Source organism: Cervus canadensis, chromosome 19, assembly GCF_019320065.1.
Source record: "Cervus canadensis isolate Bull #8, Minnesota chromosome 19, ASM1932006v1, whole genome shotgun sequence".
Classification (NCBI taxonomy): Eukaryota; Metazoa; Chordata; class Mammalia; order Artiodactyla; family Cervidae; genus Cervus; species Cervus canadensis.
In genome coordinates, this window is record NC_057404.1 from 47,540,455 (window position 1) to 47,566,399 (window position 25,945).

The 25,945-nt window shown below is 42.8% G+C and overlaps 1 protein-coding gene across 1 annotated transcript in view; it reads left to right on the forward strand.

Moving 5' to 3' along the window:
* Positions 1-214: 214 nt before the first annotated feature.
* The window catches only part of MCUB (mitochondrial calcium uniporter dominant negative subunit beta), a 95,580-nt gene continuing 69,849 nt past the window's right edge, over positions 215-25,945 (forward strand). Inside the window, exon 1 of the mRNA XM_043438258.1 lies at positions 215-920. Within this exon, the coding sequence (XP_043294193.1) occupies positions 387-920 (534 nt within the window). The 5' untranslated portion in view covers positions 215-386. The remainder of the gene's footprint in view (positions 921-25,945) is intronic.

The window sequence follows — 25,945 nt, forward strand, 5'->3', positions numbered from 1 at the left end:
GGCTTCTTTTAGATGGTTTGTGGTTTTTACAAACAAAATATCTCCAAGTCAAACACTGAGATCTCCCAATCACTGGGAAGACTAAGAACTTTCACCTCCTTCAGTTAATCCCGTGCTTCAAAGAAGAAGCCACTTCGGCTGTGGGAAAGACTGTCCCAAAGAGCTCTGGGTGGGTCACCATTTTAGTGAACCACAAACACCTCTGGGGCCTGGGACGACCACAGCCCAACGCCTTAAAGCCAGCTGAGAGGTGGCGGCTCGGTGGACCTGCTCTCTCCCTCCTCTCTGCTCAGTCCAGGAGGGAAACTTCCAGAGAGCCCCCGTCTCTCCCAGATGGCCGTGGCTCTTCTCCGCTCGCCCCATGCCTCCCCGCCCGGCGGGCTGGAATGGAGCAGACGGCCCCTAGGGCACCGAGGACCCAGATTTACTCGCGAGTTTTGAAATCAGCCGGCAAGGTACACGGGGGCCGGCCGCCTTCATTCCAGAAAGGGCTTCCGCGGCAAGGAGGCCGGCGCGGCATCCGCGCTGCCCCTCGAAACCCGAGATGCGGAGGGCGGCTCCCTGGCGCTTTATTTCCACCCCGCCTTCCCGCGCTCACCCGCTGTTCAAATTTTGGTCGGAGGAGAGAAAACAGCCTCGCGCCGGGGTGCGCGCGAAGACGAGCCGAGGGGAGACGGACACACCCTCCCGTCAGCCCTCCCCGCGCCGCGCGGCGCCAGGAGGCGGGGGCCCGGCGAGGCTGCGCCCACGGAGAACGCCGGCTCCCCGCGGCAAGGCGCCGACGATGGCCGGTTGACTGGAGCGGGAGCGCCGCGCCCGGCGGGATGATGCTCCGGAGGGGCCCCTGGCCCTGGCGCGCGCGGCTGCTGCCGACCCCCGGAACCCAAGGCTGGGCGCCTCCGCGGCCGCCGATGCCCCAGGTAAGCCGGAGCCCGGGGCGAGGGAGGCGACCGGAAAACTTTGCGTGGGGCAACTTCGGCGGGCGCGAAAGCCCAGCGGAGGGACATGCCCTGCGTTTTGCTGGCCCGTCCGCCCGGCTTCGAGCCGGCAAGTGGTCGCCCGGGCTGCGGCCGCGGGCCGGGTGTCCACAATCGGAGTCACCCCCGGAGCCGGGGAAGGGAAAGCCCGGGCGGCGGGGACGTGCGCCGGCGCATGACCTCGGTGAAGTTGGGGTGCAGGGGCCGTGAGGCTGCGGCGTGGGGGCGGCACAAATACCCCGGGAGGCAGTGTGTCCGCGTCCAGACCGCTGTCTGGAATAAGTTTTCAGAGCCGTTCTGCTGGCGGCCCGATCAGCGGTGCCGAAGGGCGCTAAGGAAACGGTAGGGCGGCTGGAGTGCTGCCCCGAGTGAGCGCTGTGGTGGGGAAGCCAAATGCCCGTCCTGGAAACCGCCAGCACCTCCCTTTCGAAGAGGGAAGAAAAACTCGCGTTTTGTTCCGAGACTCGAGAGACGGGTGAATCATGAGTGTGTGCTGGTGAGTAACAAATGGCCTGACACGCTTGTATGTGGTCTGTGTGCAACCGTCGCTCGGAGGAGGAGGGGGAGAGGATGTGCCCTCAAAGAGGCAAGGAAGACGGGGGGACAGAGCAGGTAGTAACTGGGATTGCGGCGGAGCCGGACAGGAGCTCAGGTGCCCTAAGTCAGAGCCTGATTAGGAAAGACAGACTTTTTAAATCGAGCCTTCCAGGTGTGTGCGGTTGGGGAGCGCGTGGTTTGAGTTTGAGTTCCTTCCCCACCTCATAAATCAGTTTCAGATTGTTAACGAGAAAAAGATGGGTTTTTTTCCCCTTGCGTTGTGCTCAGTAAAAGAAAAGCGGCAGGTGAGGTCGTTACCATTTTCTTGTCACTTTCACTTCCTGTTCATTTTTTTCTTTTTTCTTTTCCTCTCCAAGTCTCTCAGAGCTTGGGATGATGGAAAAAAAATCTTTAAATGCGTTTTTAAATGCCTTCCCTGAAAGTTTGAAAGAGAATGAGGAAGGACATTTTGTTCCTTATAACTAGGAAAGGGGCAAACTTTTTTTTTGGGGGCGGGGGGTTGGCAAGCTTCTTAAGACGTGAAATGGTAGACTTAATTGGAGAGAGGCTTTTTTTTTCATTTTGTGAAATTTGTGTCTTAGTATAAATGTTGTGCTTTACAGTCAAAATATACCAAACAGTAAACAACCCAATACAAGGACTGCCCCCCCTTCTCTATATACCATTTAAATTTAAATGACTGAGTCAGTTTTCTGTTAAATCTATTTAACATTTTGAGTAGAATGTTTATGGGTCCTCAGACTCTCTGCTCTTTCTCAGATTGTCAACTCTAAGCTCTTTTCTCCATGTTTCCCACCTGATGCTATCCAAGGAGTGCCATTGCATGCCCCAGCAGGAATTGGGTGCTCTTTTAAAGAGGTCGAAAATGTTACCCTGGGGCTTACTTGGCTTAATTATAGGAGAACTCTGGTTATCACGTTGCCTCTATGTAATCATCTGAAGAAGCCTTATGTTTGACTGTTACTAATTTGCAGATTTTTAAGTCTTCACTGTGCTGTTAAGTCAATTTGCTGAACTTTAGAAATGGAAATGCTTGCATCGTTTTACTTGTCTAATTGAAGACCCCCAAAGAATAAAGAGACGTTTTGAATGTGCTTCTTTATATGCTGTTTGAAATTGTTCCATAAAGAAATTGACAAATATCCTGACTGCCTCAGAGTTTTAGTTAAGGCTGCTAAATCATTTTCTGTAAATCAAATTAACTGATTGTGAAGGACATCTTTCATTCTAAGATCTCACTGTTTTGTGATTGCCCCATTTGATATGAAAAGTGCTGTGACTAAAGACAAGTATTATTTCTCTTTATATTTTGTTGTAAACATTCAGATCCCTAGAGCCTCTGAAAGCAGCAGGGGAAAAAAGTGATGTATGTGACCTGACAGCTCATAAAATCCTAGCTTGCAAGGACTTGTCGTTAATAGCATCTCAAGTAAGCATTCCCAATTATATTTGGCCTTTTCTGAAAGTATGAATGTGCCTTACAGGAACATTTGGTGATTTTGAAAAATAGACAGTTTATATGTTTCACATGGTAGGTGAGTAATTGCCAGTATTTTGAGGGTAGAAAGAAAGTTTATCAACATGGGTATGTTTAGTATAACTGAATTGCTTTTTAAAGGACACATTTAGGCTGAGGCATAAGAGAACCAGAGCACGTGGTGTTGCCTTTGGCTACGGCATGGCTTAGCGTCCACAGTCATTTTCGGGGGTGGGGGGCAGTGGGAGGGGGGGTCCCACATCTCTGCTTGTCTCCTGCGCTGTTGCTGAGTGGTTGGTGGGGCAGTCCACAGCTCCTGCTGGCCTTTCTGTTTTCGAGGACACAGCTTCGAGTGATCATGATGCCTAATGAATTAATCACTAAACAGAAAGCTCCAGCCTTATTGTGCCTTCCTTAATTTGGGTCTTCTGTTACTTAGCTGAAGAGACTCCCTGAGGTGATTTCAAGCCACTGGCACTGTATGTGGGTCTCTACATAAGCTACATAAGTTAAAAATTTTTAAAAATTCAAGTGTACTTTGCAGAGAAGTTAAGTATTGCCTGTGCTTTTCTTTTCCCCCCTAACCCCTAGAAACAAAGCATAAACATGTTTCAAGTCAGTTGTGTCCAACTCTTTGTAGACCCCATGGATTGTAGCCCACTAGGCTCCTCTGTCCATGGAATTCTCAAGGCAAGAATACTGGAGTGGGTAGCCATTCCCTTCTCCAGGGAATCTTCCCATCCAGGGATCAAACCCTGGTCTGCTGTATTGCAGGCAGATTCTTTACCATCTGAGGCACCAGGGAAGCCTTTAATGCCACCACCAAATGTCAATTTAGAAGTTGTTTTCATCTTTAATAGACGTGTCATTCTTGTTTGATACTTTCCTATGATTCTCTGTCATGATGTCATCCTGATTTCAGAGCTGTCTCCCTATGATTGTACTTACACTGTAGAGACGACATGGATGCTTTGGTCTCAAAGTAATTCTAGACCATTTTGTCTATTAAATGTTAAACATTACTACTTTCCCAGTGCTTAGGTATTAGTGCTGGGTTTTATTATTTTATTTTTGTTTTACTGTTTATTTCAAGTTAACAGGATTCTGTTTTATAGCACGATCTAAGTTGGAAAATCATTTTGTAGCTTGACAGATAAATATTCAATATTTGTTGAATGTGGAACCTATGAAACTGCAGTAAAAAACCAGAGGCTAGATGTTGGTTGATCAGTAGCTGTAAATGAAATGTATTTACTTCATAGAATAAAAATGAGCAGCTAATTTCATTGGTGTTAGGCAAATGGAACATTTGACGGTCAACCCGGCCCTGCCACCACTTAGCTCCTGAACTTAGCCAAGTCATTCATCCTACTTGAGCCTGTTTTACTCCCTTTTCAAAACAAGATTTGTCTAAGTGGTCTCAAAAGCCTTTTTCATCTCTAAAATTGCCATTTTATTATTTTTACCACGGGTTGTAAATACACTGTTGAATAAAATATTGTCAGTGTCAGAATGTCTTAGTGGTTGAAAATCCTCTTTTATGATCTTAGGCAGTCAGTAAAGTGGCAGTTTTAACTAATGATTTTAATAACTGTTTTCCCCTTTAAAAAGAAACTGGAATTTATTTGACATGGGGTGAGCATGACATAGTAGTATTAGAAATTATGGTTTGTTGTGTTCTAATACTTAATTCTGTCATTCCTAGTGATTTAATCTGTGAAATGTTGATTTTCAAGAGAATCTAGCTTTAGAACCCTAAAACCATTATATAATAGACGTCTTGGCCTAACCTACAGGCTATAAGCCAATAATGTTAATAATAAAATAGCATTATCCTAGCTGTATCTGAGAAGTATCTGATTTTTGATCCCATTTAACTTACCACAGTATTAATTTTCCTGGTTTTTAAAACAAATGCCAGCTCTTTTTTTCTGAGCTATGTGTTTAGACTGCATGGTGTGGGATCCACCACCGAAATGTTTTACTGAACTTTCTTCACTGGCATACCTTTTAAGAAACAGTACTATAAAATGTGGTGGTCAGTTAAGAGGTGCCTTTTACAAGGACCTGTGGAAGATACTACTGTCTAGTTTTAGTCTTAGAATTGGGTTTCCCCCGAGTTGATTTGGGGTTTATTATACAGACAGTGGAGTATACAGCCAGGGGTGTTCACTCTATGCTCTGGCTGCCAGAAAGCCTTGAGTCAGATTTTCAACCCACCTTCTAACAAATGTGAAAGATCTTATGACATGCCTTTTATCTATTTACCATACTCATTTACTATACTCAGAGAGGTTTCATTATCTCTGCCTTAATTTTCCCCTCCATTCATATCTTCACCCATTTTTCTGTAATTATCTTTTAATGGGGAAAAGTGGTACATAAAGAAGGCTTTATTAAATTTAAAAAATCAGCTCTTTGGTGTTTGAACAAATATGTTCAAAGGCTTCCCCCACGGCTCAGCGGGTGAAGAATCCACCTGCATTGCAGGAGACATAGACAATCCCTGGATTTGATCCCACAGGTTCAACCCCTAGGATGGGAAGATTCCCCTGGGGGAGAAAATGGCAATGCACTCCAGTATTCTTGCCTGGGAAATCCCATGGACAGAGAAGCCTGGTGGGCTACAGTCCAAAGGGTCGCAAAGAGTCAGACACGACTGAGCGACTAGGCACAGCACAGTTTATGACAGAAGCGTGGCGAATCAGTCTGCTGTGCAGTCTCCTGGGTGCTTCACCCATAGCAAGTGCACACATACTGTTTGTATTGTACTGAGATGCCTTAAGAATCGACTTTTGATGCCATGGTGCTCTTTTTTGTTTTGAACTGTAATTGACAAGTGTGATTGTCTCTTAAAGGCAATGGTACTGAGGTTGTTGACTCTCGTCTCACCTTTTTGCTCCTTACTACCCATACCTGTCCTAAATCTTCCTAGCTCCTTCTTACCTCCACTAGCCTCACCTGGGTAAAAAATAAAGTTTGGGTCAACTCTTTATGCTGAATTTCCTATTTAACTCATAAATGATGCTATTTGGTTTTACATCGTTTCTACCTTAGTTTACAGGAACAGAAAGCATGCAGTCCAGGCATTTGTTCAGCAGCTTTTTGGGGGACAATCAGAGCTTGATCTAGGATTCATCAGCTCGGTGCTGATGAGAAGTGATGTGTGAAACTTGCACTGTCAACAGAGTCCATTGAAAAGACTTCTCTGAATAGATTTGAGGGCAGAAATAAGGAACATTGAAAAGAGAGGCAAGGAATGGAGCAAGAGTTGAAATTGCTGCAGCCTGTGCACGGAATCAGGAAGTGCTGTGAAACACTGAACCTCTTATCGAGAAACTGACAGATGCACAGTTTTATTGGGGCAAACTTAGGGGCGGAAAAAGTCTTCAAGATTGACAAGGGTCACACCGTGAGTCTGGCTTCTACCCGAGGTTCTTATTACCTGCTTGAGTAAGATGTTTTGGTTTATAAAACTGCTTTGGACACAGGTGGTAATCCTAGTATATTTAACTCCACTGGGAACTCTCAATTATTTTGTTGCTGTAGGAGTGTTTTTATACTGAATGTGCTGCTTAAATTACATTTCTGAGACTGAAGGATGAATTCACTTATCTTAAAGCTCTTACGTATGACAGTAAAAATAAATGCCCCGAGCCTGATTGGAGGAAAGAAGAAGTTATAAATTTTCTTGACAAACCCTTGTTACTTTTCTAACTGTGTGTTTACTTGTGTGTGTGTGTGTGTGTGTGTTCATGTGTGGCTGTCTCTTTGTGTCAAGTATCTTGTTTTGGTATGAGTTTCACTAGTAGCTCAGTTCAGTTGCTTAGTCATGTCCGACTCTTTGCGACCCCATGGACCGCAGCATTCTAGGCTTCCCTGTCCATCACCAGCTCCTGGGGTTTACTCAGTTTCATGTCCATTGAGTCGGTGATGCCAGCCAACCATCTCATCCTCTGTTGTTCCCTTTTCCTCCTGCCTTCAATCTTTCCTAGCATCAGAGTCGTTTCCAATGGTGGCCAAACTATTGCTGTTTCAGCTTCAGTATCAATCCGTCCAGTGAATATTCAGGACTGATTTTCTTTAGGATGGACTGGTTGCACCTCCTTGCAGTCCAAGGGACTCTCAAGAGTCTTCTCCAACACCACAGTTCAAAAGCATCAATTCTTCAGTGCGCAGCTTTCTTTATAGTCCAACTCTCGCATCCATACATGACTACTGGAAAAACCATAGCTTTGACTAGATGGACCTTTGTTGGCAAAGTAATGTCTCTGCTTTTTAATATGCTGTCTAGGTTGGTCATAACTTTTCTTCCAAGGAGCAAGCATCTTTTAATTTCATGGCTGCAGTCACCATCTGCAGTGATTTTGGAGCCCCCAAAAATAAAGACAGCCACTGTTTCCATTGTTTCCCCATCTGTTTGCCATGAAGTGATGGGACCAGATGCCATGATCTTAGTTTTCTGAATGTTGAGCTTTAAGCCAAGTTTTTCACTCTCCTCAAGAGGTTCTTTAGTTCTTCTTCACTTTCTGCCATAAGGGAATCTGCAGAAAATCTGCAGTCATCTGCATATCTAAGGTTATTGATATTTTTCCCAGCAGTCTTGATTCCAGCTTGTGCTTCATCCAGCCCAGCATTTCTCATGATGTAGTCTGCAAATAAGTTAAACAAGCAGGGTGACAATATATAGCCTTGACATACTCCTTTCCCGATTTGGAACCAGTATGTTGTTCCATGTCCAGTTCTAACTGTTGCTTCCTGACCTGCATACAGATTTCTCAGGAGGCAAGTAAGGTGGTCTGGTATTCTCATCCATTTAAGAATTTTCCACAGTTTGTTGTGATCCACACAGTCAAGGGCTTTGGCATAGTAAACAAAGCAGAAGTAGATGTTTTTCTGGAACTCTCTTGCTTTTTCGATGATCCAACGGATGTTGGCAATTTGATCTCGGATTCCTCTGCCTTTTTGAAATCCAGCTTGAACACTAGTGGATGAATGGGATATTTGAAGAGGGGATTTTTAAAAGCTGTTGATGAAAAACTGCTTTTTCAGCCAGTAATGTAGCTGAAATACAAGTGTGCATTTTTATTAGAGAGACTGACAGTAATGTGACCATAAACCTGAAATTTTGTTTTAGAAAATGTGTGCAAACAGAACAGCATAGTGCTGGCTGCCTAAGCCCTTGCTAGAGGATATTTGTTGTGACGTTTTATAGTCTATAAGTTCATTTCTGTAACTCTGCTTTGGGAATGTTTCAGAGAATTTACCATGTAGCAGTTTTCATTTTTTCAGGAGAATGTATGGTTTATTTTGACCTTGCAAATGTGGTTTTGTGGGTTTGTTGTTAGTGAAACCAAGGTAAGCAAGCTTTGTACATAAGCTACAGTTGACCCAGAAATCATGTGTTTTCATCCCTCCAGGCCCACTTTCTACTGCATGCTCTGCGAGGCCCACATCAGCCACAGCGACTCATACCTCTTCTTGGGGCTTGTCCCTGGTGGCCTTTATGACGTTCCACTGGCAATGTTGCCCCCGATCACTCTCCCTTTCACCTTTTGAAGTCTCATCCTCCATGGCTGAGTTCCAGTACCCACCCACCCTGCCCCAGTCTTTATGCAGTCTCTGTAGGTCTCTGCCAGCAGAATTAATTACACTTCCTTTTCACTCCCACGGTACCTGCAGTACTGGAGAAGGGAATGGCAAACCACTTCAGTGTTCTTGCCTTGAGAATGCCATGAACAGTATGAAAAGGCTTCACTCTAACCTGTATTAGCATTAGTTGGGTTCATATGATTTTCCCATTTGGATTCTCTCAGCCCTTTGTGATCAGAACTGTTTCTCCTTATCTCTGGCTTCTGCCCTGTCACAGTAGGTACATAATAAATGCTTATTGGGTAGAGGAATGAAGGGCTGAATGATAAAGAACTAAATATTATATAGGTTACCTTCATGGTGCATTCTCTTCACACCTGACCTTCTCAATTTCCTCTTCCCCACTGACTCCAGCTAGGGAGACACCTAAAGTGTTCTTACCTACCTCTTGTGATTTGAGCCTTGAATGTTGAAGATTGTTTTAAGATTAATCAAAATAATCTTCATATATCATATTTATATTAAAGCTGTGGTATTCAAGTAGATTTTGGTTCATTGTTTTGTTTCAGATATGCTTTCACGTCAGGCTTTTTAAAGGACTTAAGTCAACATGATTTAATGAAACATAAATTTTGTCAGGACAGCCTGGCGTGTGTTTTCTTAGCTGTTCTGTAAACATGCTGGTGATTTTGGGTGATTCTTTACATGTGGGGAAGGCAGCACTTTTCTCTCATGAGGATGTTCATAAATGGAATTCCTAGCACATTAGATCATATTGGTTTTTGTTTTGTGACATGCTGTTTTGTGATTGCCCAAAATTATTAGTGTTGGTACTAAAAATTTTGGAGAAGAAAATAGCAGCCCACTCAAGTATTCTTGCCTGGAAAATTCCATGGACAGAGGAAGCTGGAGGGCTACAGTCCATGGGGTTGCAAAGAGTCAGCCACAGCTGAGCACATCGGCACTAAAAACTTAATCATTAAAAGGTCAATAATTTAGAGTGATAATCCTCTTAAAATCCATTATAAAATGGGAGTTGTGATGGTTCATGCTAGGTCTGAAAGCTTGCAGAAAAGATCTTTAAAGATTACATGCAAGACAATGTACCTGTACATAAAAGAGATACATGTTTATTCACCATTTGGCTCATGAGAGTCAAATATCAGAGACAGTAAATACTGGAAGAATTCAGAGAAGAAACAGCAATAGAAATTGGAGATGAAAAGAGGTAAGATTTCAACTAAGCTCTGAGAGCAGGGGGTGAGGAAGAGGCTAGCAGACACATCTAGAGTAGGAAGAAAGGGTATAAGCACAGTGAGTTGGACTCTGAGCAGAACTGGGGGTCTAGTAGGCCCTCTGATCAGGTGGCAGGAAGCTTTCTCTGTGAAGTATGGTTCTTGATTTGACTTGGATTAGAGTTTTAGATGCCATGTTAAAGCCTTGTAGAAATTATGTTTATTAAATTAAACTCTGTATCACAAACTGACACCCTGTGGTTGGACATTGATTCCTAGGGTGTTAATAGATGATACAGAAAAAACAGATTGCCTGTTCTTTTAAGTCTGAAGAATTCTGGGCTCAGCCCTGCCAAGTTAGATGTGTTCCTTGGCTGCACACCTTTGCTGTCGGGCAGCAGGATGATCTGAGAGTGGGAAGGAGGTTGATCACAGACTTCTGTCACTCCACAGAATTCCTAATAGCTTCTCCCAGAAGAGTGGTCTATAGGACACAATTTGGGGAACACTGCACTAAAAAATTAGATTGGGGATGGATGATGTTGGGAAAAACAGGTGAAATCCTCCTATTTCCTAGCCTGTTTCTCTGGCATCACTAGTCTTGGCACTTTGACTGTAGTGTATTGGACCATTCCGAGGTGCTCTGTTCTTCAGCCTTCTTTGCAGCTAGCACATGACTAAATTCTGGATAGCTCACATGGCATAAATGTGTAATTTCTGGTTCACATCCTTAAGTAGGAAACTGATTTCTGTTCTGTCTTCTTTGTTTTCTCCCTCCCATGGGCTGGAATGTAGATGTGAAAGGGATGGGCCAGCTGGACCCTGTGGGGGCATATAACCCTCTAGATGATGGTGGAGCAACTAGATAGAAGGAAGCTGGACCCCTGGATGGCATTAATGTCCTCTTACCCTCAACTGCCTACCTACCAGAAAAGGAATCATTTCTGGAGCTCCATGTGCTTTTCGGTCTCTTCCTTACAACAGCTTAGTTTGTGCCTTATCTTGTCCGGTGGAAGAGCAGCCCAGCTGGAAGTCTGTGAATGATGAGATTAAAGCAGAAGAGCAAGAAAAACGGGGAGATGAGCCCAAGACATTGTGAGGCTGATGCTCTTGGAGGCTCTCAGAAAGCAGTACTACAAATGCCCAAAGCATCATTACCAGTGGTTGAAACCTGAAGTTGAAAAACAGTATATGGAGGGGAGGAGCCAAGATTGCGGAGGAATAGGACAGGGAGACCAATTTCTCTCCTACAAATTCATCAAAAGAATAACTGAACACAGAGCAAACTTCACAAAACAACTTCTGATCGCTAGCTGAGGTCATCAGGCGCCCAGAAAAGCAACCCATTGTCTTCAAAAGGAGGTAGGACAAAATATAAAAGATAAAAAGAGAGACAAAAGAGCTAAGGATGGAGATCCGTCCCGGGAAGGGAGAATAGAGGAAGTTTCCAAACACCAGGAAACCCTCGCACTGGCGGGTCTGGGGGAAGTTTTTGAATCTCGGAGGGCAACCTGACTGGGAGGGGAACAACAAATAAAACCCACAGATTACGTGCCTAAAAGCAACTCCCAGCAGAAAAGTACCCCAGACGCCCGCATCCGCCACCAGCAAGTGGGGGCAGAACGGAGAGGAGCGGGCGGCATTGCTTAGGGTAAGGACTGGGCCTGAGTGCCCTGAGGACAATCAGAGGGAGCTTGTGTGAGTTACCAACTTAAACTGTGGGACAGCAAAAGAGAGAGAGAAAATTAACCGGCCCGAACACACTGCCGGCCAGTTTGCAGAACAAAGGGACCGAGCAAGTCTAGAGAAGAGCTTGCAGGCTGTGGACTGGTCCAGCCCTGCCGGAGGCTGGAGGCAGGGGGGAGGGGAAAGGGGCAGGCTCTGGCCCCAAGGACCGCATCCCCTACCACACTGCAAACAGGCCTCCAGTTTCTAATCAAAGACCTCCTGAGATTCTGGATGGCCGACATCCGCCGGGAGGGTCGAGGTGAGACACGGCGCAGGCACCCTACCGTTGCGGGCGGGGACTGGGGCGAAGGACGCAGAGGGGAGAAGGCGCACACACCCGACTGGCGCGGGCGGAAACTGAGACTGGGATCGCGGAGGGGAGAAGGTGCGCCGCATGCGGGGAGAGTGTGCCCGTCAAGCTCCTGGCTGCCTAAGCCGCTCGGAAGGGGAAGGCACAAAAAGCAGGCACGGCTTTTTGTTCCGCGCTTTTGTGGAACACCCGAGGGCTGGAACTGTGCGCAGCGCAGGGCACGCTCCATATAGAGCAGCCAGAAGCCTGAGAAGCATAGACGGGGAAAGCAGCGCCAGCCCCTCCCCGCAGCGCGACGGACCTAGCTACCTGAATAAGAGACCACCTCCGCCCGCCTGTGTCAGGGTGGAAATTAGGCATTGAAGAGACCGGCAAACAGAAGCCAAATAAACAAAGGGAACCGCTTCAGAAGGGACTGGTGCAACAGATTAAAATCCCTGTAGGTAACACCGACTACACCGGAAGGGGCCTGTAGAGATCGAGAAGTGTAAGCTGGAACGAGGAGCTATCTGAAACTGAACCAAACCCACACTGACCGCAACAGCTCCAGAGAAATTCCTAGATATATTTTTACTTTTTTTTTTTTAAGTAAAAGAGAAAAAAATTTTTTTCTTTTTTCTTTTTTATCTTTTATTTTCTTTTAAAATTCCCTATTACTCCCCCATTACTCCTTAACTTTCATGTTCATAGATTTTTACGATTTTTTTAATTAGGAAAAAATTTTTTTTTCTTGTGTTTTTTTTTTTCCTTTTTCTCTCCTATTTTTTATTTTTCTTTTTCTCTTATTTCCTTTTAAAGTCCTCTGTTACCCCTCTACTACTCCTTAATTTTCATTTTCATTACACTATAACCTTACAAAAAAAAAAAGAGAAGCCCTATTTTTAAACCGAACTTCATATATATTTCTAAAAATTTTTTTTTGTGTTTTGGTTTTTGTTTTTAATATAGTATTTTTAAGAGTCTAACCTCTACTCTAGATTTTTAATCTTTGTTTTTCAGTATATGATATAAATTGTGGACATTTAAGAATCCAATATTCAGTTCCCATTTTTATTCAGGAGTGTGTTGATTATTCTCTCCCAATCTTGACTCTCCGTTTTCTACCTCAGAACACCTCTATTTCCTCCTTTACCCTTCTCTTCCTAATCCAATTCTGTGAATTGTGGGTGTCTGGGCTACGGAGAACACTCTGGGAACAGACAACCGCGTAGATCTGCCTCTCTCCTCTTGAGTCCCCGTTTTTCTCCTCCTGCTCATCTCTATCTCCCTCCTCCCTCTCCTCTTCTTCATGTAACTCTGTGAACCTCTCTGGGTGTCCCTCACGGGGGAGAATCTTTCGCCATGAACCTAGAAGTTTTATTATCAGTGCTGTACAGTAGGAGAAGTCTTGAGACTACTGGAAGAATAAAACTAAAATCCAGAGGCAGGAGACTTAAGCCCCAAACCTGAGAACACCAGAAAACTCCAGACTACATGGAACTTTAAGTAATAAGAGACCGTCCAAAAGCCTCCATACCTACACTGAAACCAACCACCACCCAAGAGCCAATAAGTGTTAAGGTCAAGACATACCACGCAAATTCTCTAGCAACGCAGGAACATAGCCCTGAATGCCAACATACAGGCTGCCCAAGGTCACACCTAACACATAGACACATCTCAAAACTCATTACTGGGCACTCCATTGCACTCCAGAGAGAAGGAATCAAGTTCCACGCACCAGAACACCGATGCAAGCTTCCCTAACCAGGAAACCTTGACGAGCCAATCGTCCAACCCCACCCACTGGGTAAAACCTCCACAATAAAAAGGAATCACAGACCTCCAGAATACAGAAAGCCCACTCCAGACACAGCAATCTAAACAAGATGAAAAGGCACAGAAATACCCAACAGGTAAAGGAACATGAAAAATGCCCACCAAGTCAAACAAAAGAGGAGGAGATAGGGAATCTAACTGAAAAAGAATTTAGAATAATGATAATAAAAATGACCCAAAATCTTGAAAACAAAATGGAGTTACAGATAAATAGCCTGGAGACAAAGATCGAAAAGATGCAAGAAATGTTTAATAAAGACCTAGAAGAAATAAAAAAGTCAATTAAAAATGAATAATGCAATAAATGAGATCAAAAACACTCTGGAGGGAACCAAGAGGAGAATAACGGAGATAGATTGGATAAGTGAGGTAGAAGATAAAATGGTGGAAATAAATGAAGCAGAGAGGAAAAAAGAAAAAAGAATCAAAAGAAATGAGGACAACCTCAGGGACCTCTGGGACAATGTGAAATGCCCCAACATTCGAATCATAGGAGTCCCAGAAGAAGAAGACAAAAAGAAAGGCCATGAGAAAATACTCGAGGAGATAATAGCTGAAAACTTCCCTAAAATGGGGAAGGAAATAGCCACCCAAGTCCAAGAAACCCAGAGAGTCCCAAACAGGATAAACCCAAGGTGAAACACTCCAAGACACATATTAATCAACTTAACAAAGATCAAACACAAAGAACAAATGCTAAAAGCTGCAAGGGAGAAACAACAAATAACACACAAGGGGATTCCCATAAGGATAACAGCTGATCTATCAATAGAAACCCTCCAGGCCAGAAGGGAATGGCAGGACATACTTAAGGTAATGAAAGAGAATAACCTACAACCTAGATTACTGTACCCAGCAAGGATCTCATTCAGATATGAAGGAGAATTCAAAAGCTTTACAGACAAGCAAAAGCTGAGAGAATTCAGCACCACCAAACCAGCTCTTCAACAAATGCTAAAGGATATTCTCTAGACAGGAAATGCAGAAAGGTTGTATAAACGTGAACCCAAAACAACAAAGTAAATGGCAACGGGACCACACCTATCAATAATTACCTTAAATGTAAATGGGTTGAATGCCTCAACCAAAAGACAAAGATTGGCTGAATGGATACAAAAACAAGACCCCTATATATGCTGTCTACAAGAGACCCACCTCAAAACAAGAGACACACACAGACTAAAAGTGAAGGGCTGGAAAAAAATATTTCATGCAAATGGAGACCAAAAGAAAGCAGGAGTCGCAATACTCATATCAGATAAAATAGACTTTCAAATAAAGGCTGTGAAAAGAGACAAAGAAGGACACTACATAATGATCAAAGGATTAATCCAAGAAGAAGATATAACAATTATAAATATATATGCACCCAACATAGGAGCACCGCAATATGTATGGCAAATGCTAACGAGTATGAAAGAGGAAATTAATAGTAACACAATAATAGTGGGAGACTTTAATACCCCACTCACAACTATGGATAGATCAACTAAACAGAAAATTAACAAGGAAACACAAACCTTAAATGACACAATCGACCAGCTAGACCTAATTGATAACTATAGGACATTTCACCCCAAAACAATCAACTTCACCTTTTTCTCAAGTGCACACGGAACCTTCTCCAGAATAGATCACATCCTGGGCCATAAATCTGGTCTTGGAAAATTCAAAGAAATTTAAGTCATTCCAGTCATCTTTTCTGACCACAGTGCAGTAAGATTAGATCTCAATTACAGGAAAAAAATTGTTAAAACTTCAAACATATGGAGGCTAAATAACACGCTTCTGAATAACCAACAAATCATAGAAGAAATCAAAAAAGAAATCAAAATATGCATAGAAATGAAAAATGAAAACACAACAACCCAAAACCTATGGGACACTGTAAAAGCAGTGCTAAGGGGAAGGTTCATAGCATTACAGGCTTACATCAAGAAACAAGAAAAAAGCCAAATAAATAACCTAACTCTACACCTAAAGCAATTAGAGAAGGAAGAAATGAAGAACCCCAGGGTTAGCAGAAGGAAAGAAATCTTAAAAATTAGGGCAGAAATAAATGCAAAAGAAACTAAAGAGACCATAGCAAAAATCAACAAAGCTAAAAGCTGGTTTTTTGAAAAAATAAACAAAATTGACAAACCATTAGCAAGACTCATTAAGAAACAAAGAGAGAAGAACCAAATTAACAAAATTAGAAATGAAAATGAGAGATCACACACAACAGACAACACTGAAATACAAAGGATCATAAGAGACTACTACCAGCAGCTCTATGCCAATAAAATGGACAACTTGGATGAAATGGACAAATTCTTAGAAAAGTATAACTTTCCAAAACTGAACCAGGAAGAAATAGAGATCTCACAGACCATCACAAATCACGGAAATCGAAACTGTAATCAGAAATCTGCCAGCAAACAAAAGCCCAGGACCTGATGGCTTCACAGCTGAATTCTACCAAAAATTTAGAGAAGAGCTAACACCTATCTTACTCAAACTCTTCCAGAAAATTGCAGAAGAAGGTAAACTTGCAAACTCATTCTATGAGGCCACCATCACCCTAATTCCAAAACCAGACAAAGATGCCACAAAAAAAGAAAACTACAGGCCAATATCACTGATGAACATAGATGCAAAAATCCTTAACAAAATTCTAGCAAACAGAATCCAACAACATATTAAAAAATCATACACCATGACCAAGTGGGCTTTATCCCAGGAATGCAAGGATTCTTTAATATCCGCAAATCAATCAATGTAATACACTAATTAACAAATTGAAAGATAAAATCCATATGATTATCTCAATAGATGCAGAGAAAGCCTTTGACAAAATTCAACACTCATTTATGATTAAAACTCTCCAAAAAGCAGGAATAGAAGGAACATACCTCAACATAATAAAAGCTATATATGACAAACCCACACAAGCATCACCCTCAATGGTGAAAAATTGAAAGCATTTCTCCTGAAATCAGGAACAAGACAAGGGTGCCCACTCTTACCACTACTATTCAACATAGTGTTGGAAGTTTTGGCCACAGCAATCAGAGCAAAAAAAGAAGTAAAAGGAATCCAGATAGGAAAAGAAGAAGTGAAACTCTCGCTGTTTGCAGATGACATGATCCTCTACATAGAAAACCCTAAAGACTCTACCAGAAAATTACTAGAGCTAATCAATGAATATAGTAAAGTTGCAGGATATAAAATTAACACACAGAAATCCCTTGCATTCCTATACACTAACAATGAAAAAAACAGAAAGAGAAATTAAGGAAACAATACCATTCACCATTGCAACAAAAAGAATAAAATACTTAGGAGTATATCTACCTAAAGAAACAAAAGACCTATACATAGAAAACTATAAAACACTGATGAAAGAAATCAAAGAGGACACAAACAGATGGAGAAACATACCGTGTTCATGGATTGGAAGAATCAATATTGTCAAAATGGCTATTCTACCCAAAGCAATCTATAGATTCAATGCAATCCCTATCAAGCTACCAACGGTATTTTTTCACAGAACTAGACAAAAATAATTTCACAATTTGTATGGAAAACTAAGAAACTTCAAATGCCAAATAATCTTGAGAAAGAAGAATGGAACTGGAGAATCAACCTGACCTGATTCGGCTCTACTACAAGCCAGTCATCAAAAACAGTATGGACTGGCACAAGACAGAAAATATAGATCAATGGAACAGAATAGAAAGCCCAGAGATAAATCCAAACCCTATGGACACCTTATCTTTGACAAAGGAGGCAAGGATATACAATGGAAAAAAGACAACCTCTTTAACAAGTGGTGCTGGGAAAACTGGTCAACCACTTGTAAAAGAATGAAACTGGAATAACTTTCTAACACCATACACAAAAATAAACTCAAAATGGATTAAAGATCTAAATATAAGACCAGAAACTATAAAACTCCTAGAGGAGAACATAGGCAAAACACTCTCCGACATAAATCACAGCAAGATCCTCTATGACCCACCTCCCAGAATATTGGAAATAAAAGCAAAACTAAACAAATGGGACCTAATGAAACTTAAAAGCTTTTGCACAACAAAGGAAACTATAAGCAAGGTGAAAGACAGCCTCAGATTGGGAGAAAATAATAGCAAATGAAGAAACAGACAAAGGATTAATCTCAAAAATATACAGCAACTCTTGCAGCTCAATTCCAGAAAAATAAATGACCCAATCAAAAAATGGGCCAAAGAACTAAACAGACATTTCTCCAAAGAAGACATACAGATGGCTAACAAACACATGAAAAGATGCTCAACATCACTCATTATCAGAGAAATGCAAATCAAAACCACAATGAGGTACCATTACACGCCAGTCAGGATGGCTGCTATCCAATAGTCTACAAGCAATAAATGCTGGAGAGGGTGTGGAGAAAAGGGAACCCTTTTACACTGTTGGTGGGAATGCAAACTAGTACAGCCGCTATGGAAAACAGTGTGGAGATTTCTTAAAAAACTGGAAATAGAACTGCCATATGACCCAGCAATCCCACTTCTGGGCATACACACTGAGGAAACCAGATCTGAAAGAGACACGTGCACCCCAATGTTCATCGCAGCACTGTTTATAATAGCCAGGACATGGAAGCAACCTAGATGCCCATCAGCAGATGAATGGATAAGGAAGCTGTGGTACATATACACCATGGAATATTACTCAGCCATTAAAAAGAATTCATTTGAATCAGTTCTAATGAGATGGATGAAACTGGAGCCCATTATACAGAGTGAAGTAAGCCAGAAAGATAAAGAACATTACAGCATACTAACACATATATATGGAATTTAGAAAGATGGTAATGATAGCCCTATATGCAAAACAGAAAAAGAGACACAGAAGTACAGAACAGACTTTTGGACTCTGTGGGAGAAGGCGAGGGTGGGATGTTTCGAGAGAACAGCATGTATATTATCTATAGTGAAACAGATCATTAGCCCAGGTGGGATGCATGAGACAAGTGCTCAGGCCTGGTGCACTGGGAAGTTCCAGAGGAATCGGGTGGAGAGGAGGTGGGAGGGGGGATCAGGATGGGGAATACGTGTAACTCCATGGCTGATTCATGTCAATGTATGACAAAACCCACTGCAATGTTGTGAAGTAATTAGCCTCCAACTAATAAAAATAAGTGAAAAAAAAAAAAAAGAAAAACAGTATATGGATGGAATATGTTTTATAGACTGTAACAGTTTACCTGTGCTGCCTTTACCCACTATGCACCCGCTCTATTCCTGGTTAAAAGTCTTACTTTGGCTTCATCATTTGCATAAAACCTGTCTTGATTACTAGATGGAAATCACCTTTCCTTCTTTTTTTGAAATTGAGATATATTTGATCTACTACATTACATTAGTCTTAGGTGTATAACATAATATGATATTTGTATATATTACGAAAAGATCATCAGAATAAGTCCAGTTAACATCCATCACCATGGTGGTGGTGGTTTAGTCGCTAAGTCATGTCCGACTCTTGCGACCCCTTGGACTGTAGCCCACCAGGCACCTCTGTCCATGGGATTTTCCAGGCAAGAGTACTGGAGTGAGTTGCCATTTCCTTCTCCAGGGGATCTTCCTGACCCAGGAATTGAACCCAGGTCTCCTGCATTGCAGGGAGATTGTTTACCGATTGAGCTATGAGGAAAACCCATCCGTCATCATGCATAGTTACAAATTTTTCTTCACGTGATGAGAATTTTTAGGACTTACTGTTAACAACTTTCAAATATACAATGCAACGTTGTTAACTGTAGTCACCATGCTATGGGGGCTTCCCTTACATGCCTAGGACTTATTTATTATATAGCTAGAAATTTGTACCTTTTGGTCTCCTTCATTCATTTCACCCATCCCTCAAATAGCAGTATTTCCTTCTTTTTTATGGCCAAATAATATTCCAATGCACCATCATTGTCCATTCATCCATTGATGACCAGTAAGCTTATTTCTGGGTCTTGGCTATTGTAAATAATGCTGCAGTGAACATAAAGGTGTAGTTATCTTTTCTAATTAGTGTTTTCAAATTGCTGGGTCATATGGTAGTTCTATTTCTAATTTTTTGAGGGCCCACCATACTGTTTTCCATAGTGGCTGCACCAATTTATGTTCCCACTGACAGTGCACAAGGGTTCCCTTTTCCTTACATCCTCACCAGTACTTATTTCTTGTCTTTTTGAATGGAGCCAATCTAATAGATGGGGCTTCCCTGGTGACAAAGTGATAAAGAATCCCCCTGCCAATGCAGGAGACTCAAGAGATGCAGGTTGAATCCCTGGGTCGGGAAGATCCTCTGGTGTAAGAAATGGCAACCTATTCCAGCATTCTTGCCTGAAAAATTCCAGGAACCTGGCAGGCTACAGTCCATGGGATCACAAAGAGTTGAACATGATTGAGCATGCATGCATGCAGGTATCATTCTAACAGGTTGAGGTGATTCTTCACTGTAGTTTTGATTTCCTTTTCTCTAATGGTTAGTGATGTTGAGCACCTTTTCATGTACATATTGGCCATCTGTATATCTTCTTTAGGAAGACGTATATGCAGATCCTCTGCCATTTTTTCCCTGTCTTTTCCTCCTGTGTCTGCTAGTTGGCTCATTGTACTGCTCATTTGGTGCTTGAACACTCTCTTACATTAGGGCTTTTTGTGTATTTATCTTACCAGCATCTCTGCCTCCACCCATGAGTATTCATTTTCTCTGTACACTAGCAACTCCTGAAGAGTAAGTAACATATCTTTTATATTCTTGGTACCATATATACACATATATATGTTTATTTATCTTTGGTTTTCTTATTCTGCTAGTTCAGGTGCTTGCAGTGGTGCTAAATGAATGAGGTATAAGAAGATAGCCGCGTTGTCTTTATGAGAAATGATGTTGGTCTGTACCAGGCATTGGTAAGCCTTTAAAGGTCCGGATGGTAAGCACTGTAGTCTTTGCAGCCTGTGATGTCACAGCTGCTCAGTGCTGCCATCGCCGTACAAAAGCTGCCGTGTGAGGGCGTGGCTATGTTCCTATCAACTTTGTTTACAAAAATGGCAATAGGCCAGATTTGGCCCATAGACCATCATTTGCCAGTCCCTAATCTGTAGACTCCATTTTTGGCAGTAGTCATAGGGATGCTGTTCTAGGAGATGAATCTGGGTTTAGCAACCCAGTATATGTATAATGGGATGAGACCAGTGACTTCATTAATAAGGAACAATAACAAAGTCCTGGTCACTGTACATGGAGCTAAAATAACAGGAACTGGTAGAATGGAGAAACAAGAGGAAGAATATGGAAATGTGTAGGAATTACAGCAGTTTTCCATGATTAGGCTTATACCTAACCATGAAGTCATGGTGTCTGGCACTTGAGAGCAGGAAAAGAATCCATGGCTGGGACTAAGATGATGAGCTGCCATCTGAAGTCAGGGGAAGAATCAGAGTCCTGGGGTGAGTTCTCATTCTTGCGGGAGATGTGGCATGATGGGTGAGAAGTGAAGATGTGGCTGAGTGATGTTCAAGAGGCAGTGCGCTGGCCCAGGCTTTATTCCAGTAGGTTATTTCCCTTTGGGATTGTTAAACCATGGGCGCCATTTGTCTTTCACCTGAAACCAGCGTTAAGAGTTTGCAGTCGTTATGTATGTTTTCCCTCGCTTTTCCTTTCCCAAACTTTAAAAAAATTTTTTAAGAATTTTCTATTACCTAAGCTGTGCTGCTGAAACAAAAGACCCCAACAGTGCATGAACTTCTGTATGCTTTAAGTCACTCTTCCCTCTCTCAGGAAATGCACCTGAGGTAAGCTTTTCAGGTCAGCAGTAACTCTGCTCCACGTAGTTGTTCAGGGACCCTAAGCCGACCAGTCCCTCTGCTGCCTTCAGAATGTGGCTTCCAAACTCGAAAGAGCGTGGAAGGACTTTTCAAGGTGTTACAGGCTGGGCCTGGCAATGTCACGTAATGCTTGTGCTCATGTTCCATTGAATATTTCATTGAAAAGGTCAGATGCCACCCTGAGCTGCCAGGGGGGGGTGAGAGATGTGTTGGCTGGGAGCCACATTCCAGCGAACACATGAAAACCGTGGAAAAGGGGAGATAGGATTTTAGTGCACGTTTAGCTTTTCGGCTGCAGTCCCCCTTGGCCAGAAACAGGACAGTTTTGCTTTTTGTGGGCACTGAATTGTCAAGGCTCTGTTGTGCCTTGTTTGTATGGTATTCTTCAGCAGTAGATATTTTCAGGGGAACTTTATTTCCCCCTGGAAAACTTAAAAAGGAAATGGTGGAAATAGAGCATTTTTAATTTGGGTTAGAGCAGGAACATTTGACACCTGATTATACCTGCTTCATTATACCTGCCCTCGGGGCTGCAACTTAATAGGAAAGGGTATGGCCTCACTTATACTTGTTAAACTAAGCAAGAGAGAGAAGTAAATTCTAATGGTTCAATTAGGATTTGAGGCCAAGTTTGTGCAATGACACCTGATAAGGAAAAGAGGTAGAGAAGATGCTGACCATGTAAGTCTCAGAGAAAGACTTACTGTAGAGGAATTATGGTCATAGATAAAGGAGCTGCAGTGAAAGTTATAAAAGTATCGTGCATATCTAATATTTGAGTTTAGTGGCATTTTGTAGGCTAGCCTATTACAAATATGGTCTAAAACAGGGAAATCTTAAGTAGATGCGTGTGTGTGTGTTAGTCACTCAGTTGTGTCCACCTCTTTGCGACCTCATGGACAATAACCCACCAGGCTCCTCTGTCCATGGGATTCTTCAGGCAAGAATACTGGAGTGGGTTGCCATTTCCTTCTCCAGGGGATATTCCCGATCCAGGGATTGAACCTGGGTCTCCCACATTGTGGGCAGACTCTTTACTGACCGGGCCACCAGGGAAATAGATGCTTAGGATGGTTGAAAGATGGCAGCTGAGTCTTAGAGTAAAATGTATCTTAGTATACAACATAATGGCTTCCCAGGTGGCTCAGTGGTAAAGAATTGGCCTGCCAAGTCGGAGATGGAGGTTTGATCCCTGGATCAGGAAGATCCCCTGGAGGAGGGCATGGCAACCTGCTCCAGTATTCTCGCCTGGAGAATCCCAGGGACAGTCCGTGGGGTCACAGAGTCTGACACAACTTAGCGACTAAACAACAACAACAACATAACACTGAGACTCATCTACCATAGTTCAGGGCATATTCAAAAAGAGTTATTCATGGGACCTCGTATAATGTCTTCTCACCACATTATTTACTTAATCACATCTTTGTAGTCACAGACTTTTAAATTTTAATTTGTCGGGCTTAGTGATACCACTATGGAAAGTAAAGTGTTGGTCGCTAAGTCATGTCTGCCTCTTTGCGACCCCATGGACTGTAGCCCTCGTGGCTCCTCTGTTCATGGGATTCTCCAGGCAGTAATACTGGAATGGGTTGCCATTTCCTTCTCCAGGGAATCTTCCTGACCCAGGGATCGAACCCAGGTCTTCTGCAGCGGCAGGCGGTTTCTTTATCATCTGAGCACCAGTGAAGCCGGATAGCACTATTGATCAGCCTTAAATGCATAACTTTGACTTTGGAATATTAGAAATGTTTTCCTTTCTCATTGCTTTTCATGCATTTCAACATAGTTATAAAGGCTAGATTTTCATAGTTTCCTATACATTCCTTGAACTTGGACACTATATTGTCCATGAAACAGTAAATGAGACGTCAATGAAAGAGTTGTTCAAAGGGCTAGTTTGGGAGCCAAATAATTGATGCCTTTGAACTGTGGTGTTAGAGACGACCCTAGAGAGTCCCTTGGACTGCAAGGAGATCAAACCAGCCAATCCTAAAGGAAGTCAACCCTGAATTTTCGTCAGAAGGACTGATGATGAAGCTGAAGCTCCAATACTTTGGCCACCATTGGAAAAGACCCTGATGCTAGGAAAGATTGAAGGCAGGAGGAGAAGGGGATGACAGAGGATGAGATGGTTGGATGACATCACCAACTCACTGGAGATGGTGAAGAACAGGGAAGCCTGATGTGCTGCCGTCCATGGGGTTGCAAAGTGTCAGACACGACTGAGTGACTGAACAACAAAAACATTTGGTAATATATGTAACATATATATATAATTGGAAATATATCTCCAAAATGAACACTTACTGTATTATGAACTGTGGCTGTGGCTGGGCCTGGTCTGGCCATATCTGAACATAATAGATCATCCTAGGTTGTGTGGAATTATCTTTTACTGGAGGCTTATTCTTATTCCATACTGCAGCAGTATTTTTAATCTGGGCTGTTGCTTTAAGAGGGCTTCCCTGGTATCTCAGATGGTAAAGAACCTGCCTGCAATGCAGGAGACTTGGTTTCGATCCCTGGGTTGGGAAGAGCCCCTGAAGGAGGGCATGGCAACCCACTCCAGTATTCTTGTCTGGAGAATCCCATTGACAGCAGAGCCTAGCGGGCTGCGATGCACAGGGTTGCAGAGTCGGACATGACTGAGCGACCAAGCACAGCACACGGCACATTGCTTAAGAATAGTAAGGGAAAAGCAGTTTAGCAGTGCTAGAAGGAAGCAGTCCCTCTCGATGGGGGGTAGGAAGCATAAGATCAGTAAATCCTGCTTGATAGTAGTTGTGGGTAGAGATCTGGGCGTTTCAGTTGACCCACAAGCCACCTTTGAACACTGAATTTCCAGAATGCTAGTGTGGCTCCTAACTCATTGAAGGGAGATGCAAAGTCTTAATCACAAGCAATAGTCCTGTTACACTGCACCAGGCTATCAGATCATGTGAGAAATTATGTTTTGTTACTGGGGCAGGGCTTTGGAAGGGATGCTGCCAAGTTGGTGGAAGGAAGGTGCATCCAGAAGGCGGTTAAGATGATAAGGATTTATATCAGAGATTAAAGGGACTGGATGTGTTTAATCTGGTGAAAAGAAGGCAGAGCAGAAGCAAAATCTTTGTTTTCAAACATCTGAGAAGGTATATGAAAGATTTGTCATTCTGTGTTGCTTCAGAGCAAGGAAATCACTCCTAAGATTGGGCAGAAAGGGTGGGCAGAGTTCAGCTTAGTTTAAGAAATCATATATATTCTGCCTGTTCACCAATGCATACACTGCTTTTAATTGAAGTATACTTGATTTACAATCTTATGTTAGTGTGAGATGATTTGGTATTTTTATATACTCCATTCAAAGTTATTATCAAGTGTTGGGAATATAAAATATATTCCCTGTACTGTACTTTACATCTTTGTATCTTATTTTAGACCTATTAGCTTATACCTCTCAATCCCCTTCACTTATCCTGCCCCTCCCCTCACCCCTCACCTCTGGTAACCACTAGTTTGTTCTCCATATCTGTGAGCCTGTTTTTGTTATATTCTTTGAAATATAAGTGAAAGGTACAGTGAAATATAAGTGGAAAAGTTACATATAAGTGAAAAGGTACAGTATTTGTTTTTCTCTGACTCACTTCACTAAGCATAATACTTGCCAGGTCCATCCATTTTGTTACAAATGGAAAGTTTTCGTTCTTTTTTATGGCTGAGTAATATTCTATTATATATTTATGTGCTACATCTTCTTCACCCATTCATCTGTTGATACACACTTAGGTTGCTTCCGTATCGTAGCAATTGTAAATAATGCTGCTGTGAACATTGGCGTGCATATGTTTTCAAACTAGTTTTCAAGTTTTCTTCTGATTTATACCAGGAAGTGGAGTTGCTCGAGTATGTGATAGCTCTGCTTTTGAAGAACGCAGATTCGTGTTCGCAGAGCAGTGGAAGAGGGTGAGTCTGGTGCTTACAGGCCGTGAGCGTCTCACCGTCACGGGGGCTGAGGCAGCACCCGTGCAGTACTTGGAGGCGCAGCCGCGCTCGTCGGTCAGGCCACGGTGCTCTGGGAGACGGGCCAGACTGGTTGGCGCGGGTAAAGGAGTGGTCGCTTTGATTACAGTGCGATAGCCTAGACCAGGAATCAGGGAACGTGACTGTTTTAGGAACACAGAGTACAATCCAAATGGGAGCAGGTAAGGCAGAGAGATTTAACACAAAAAGTATGAGACATGTAAGTGCAGGAGGAAGTTAGACTGAGTAGATAGGATGGCAAGAGGTGAACGATGGAGAAGCCTAGAAGTGGGCTGAAGCGGGGGTGGTTAAAACCTGAGTGGGGTCTGAGTCAAAATGGGAGGCCAGCTGAGGTGAGCTCTGGGGTTCCTTTCATATCTGTTGTTCTGTGAAGT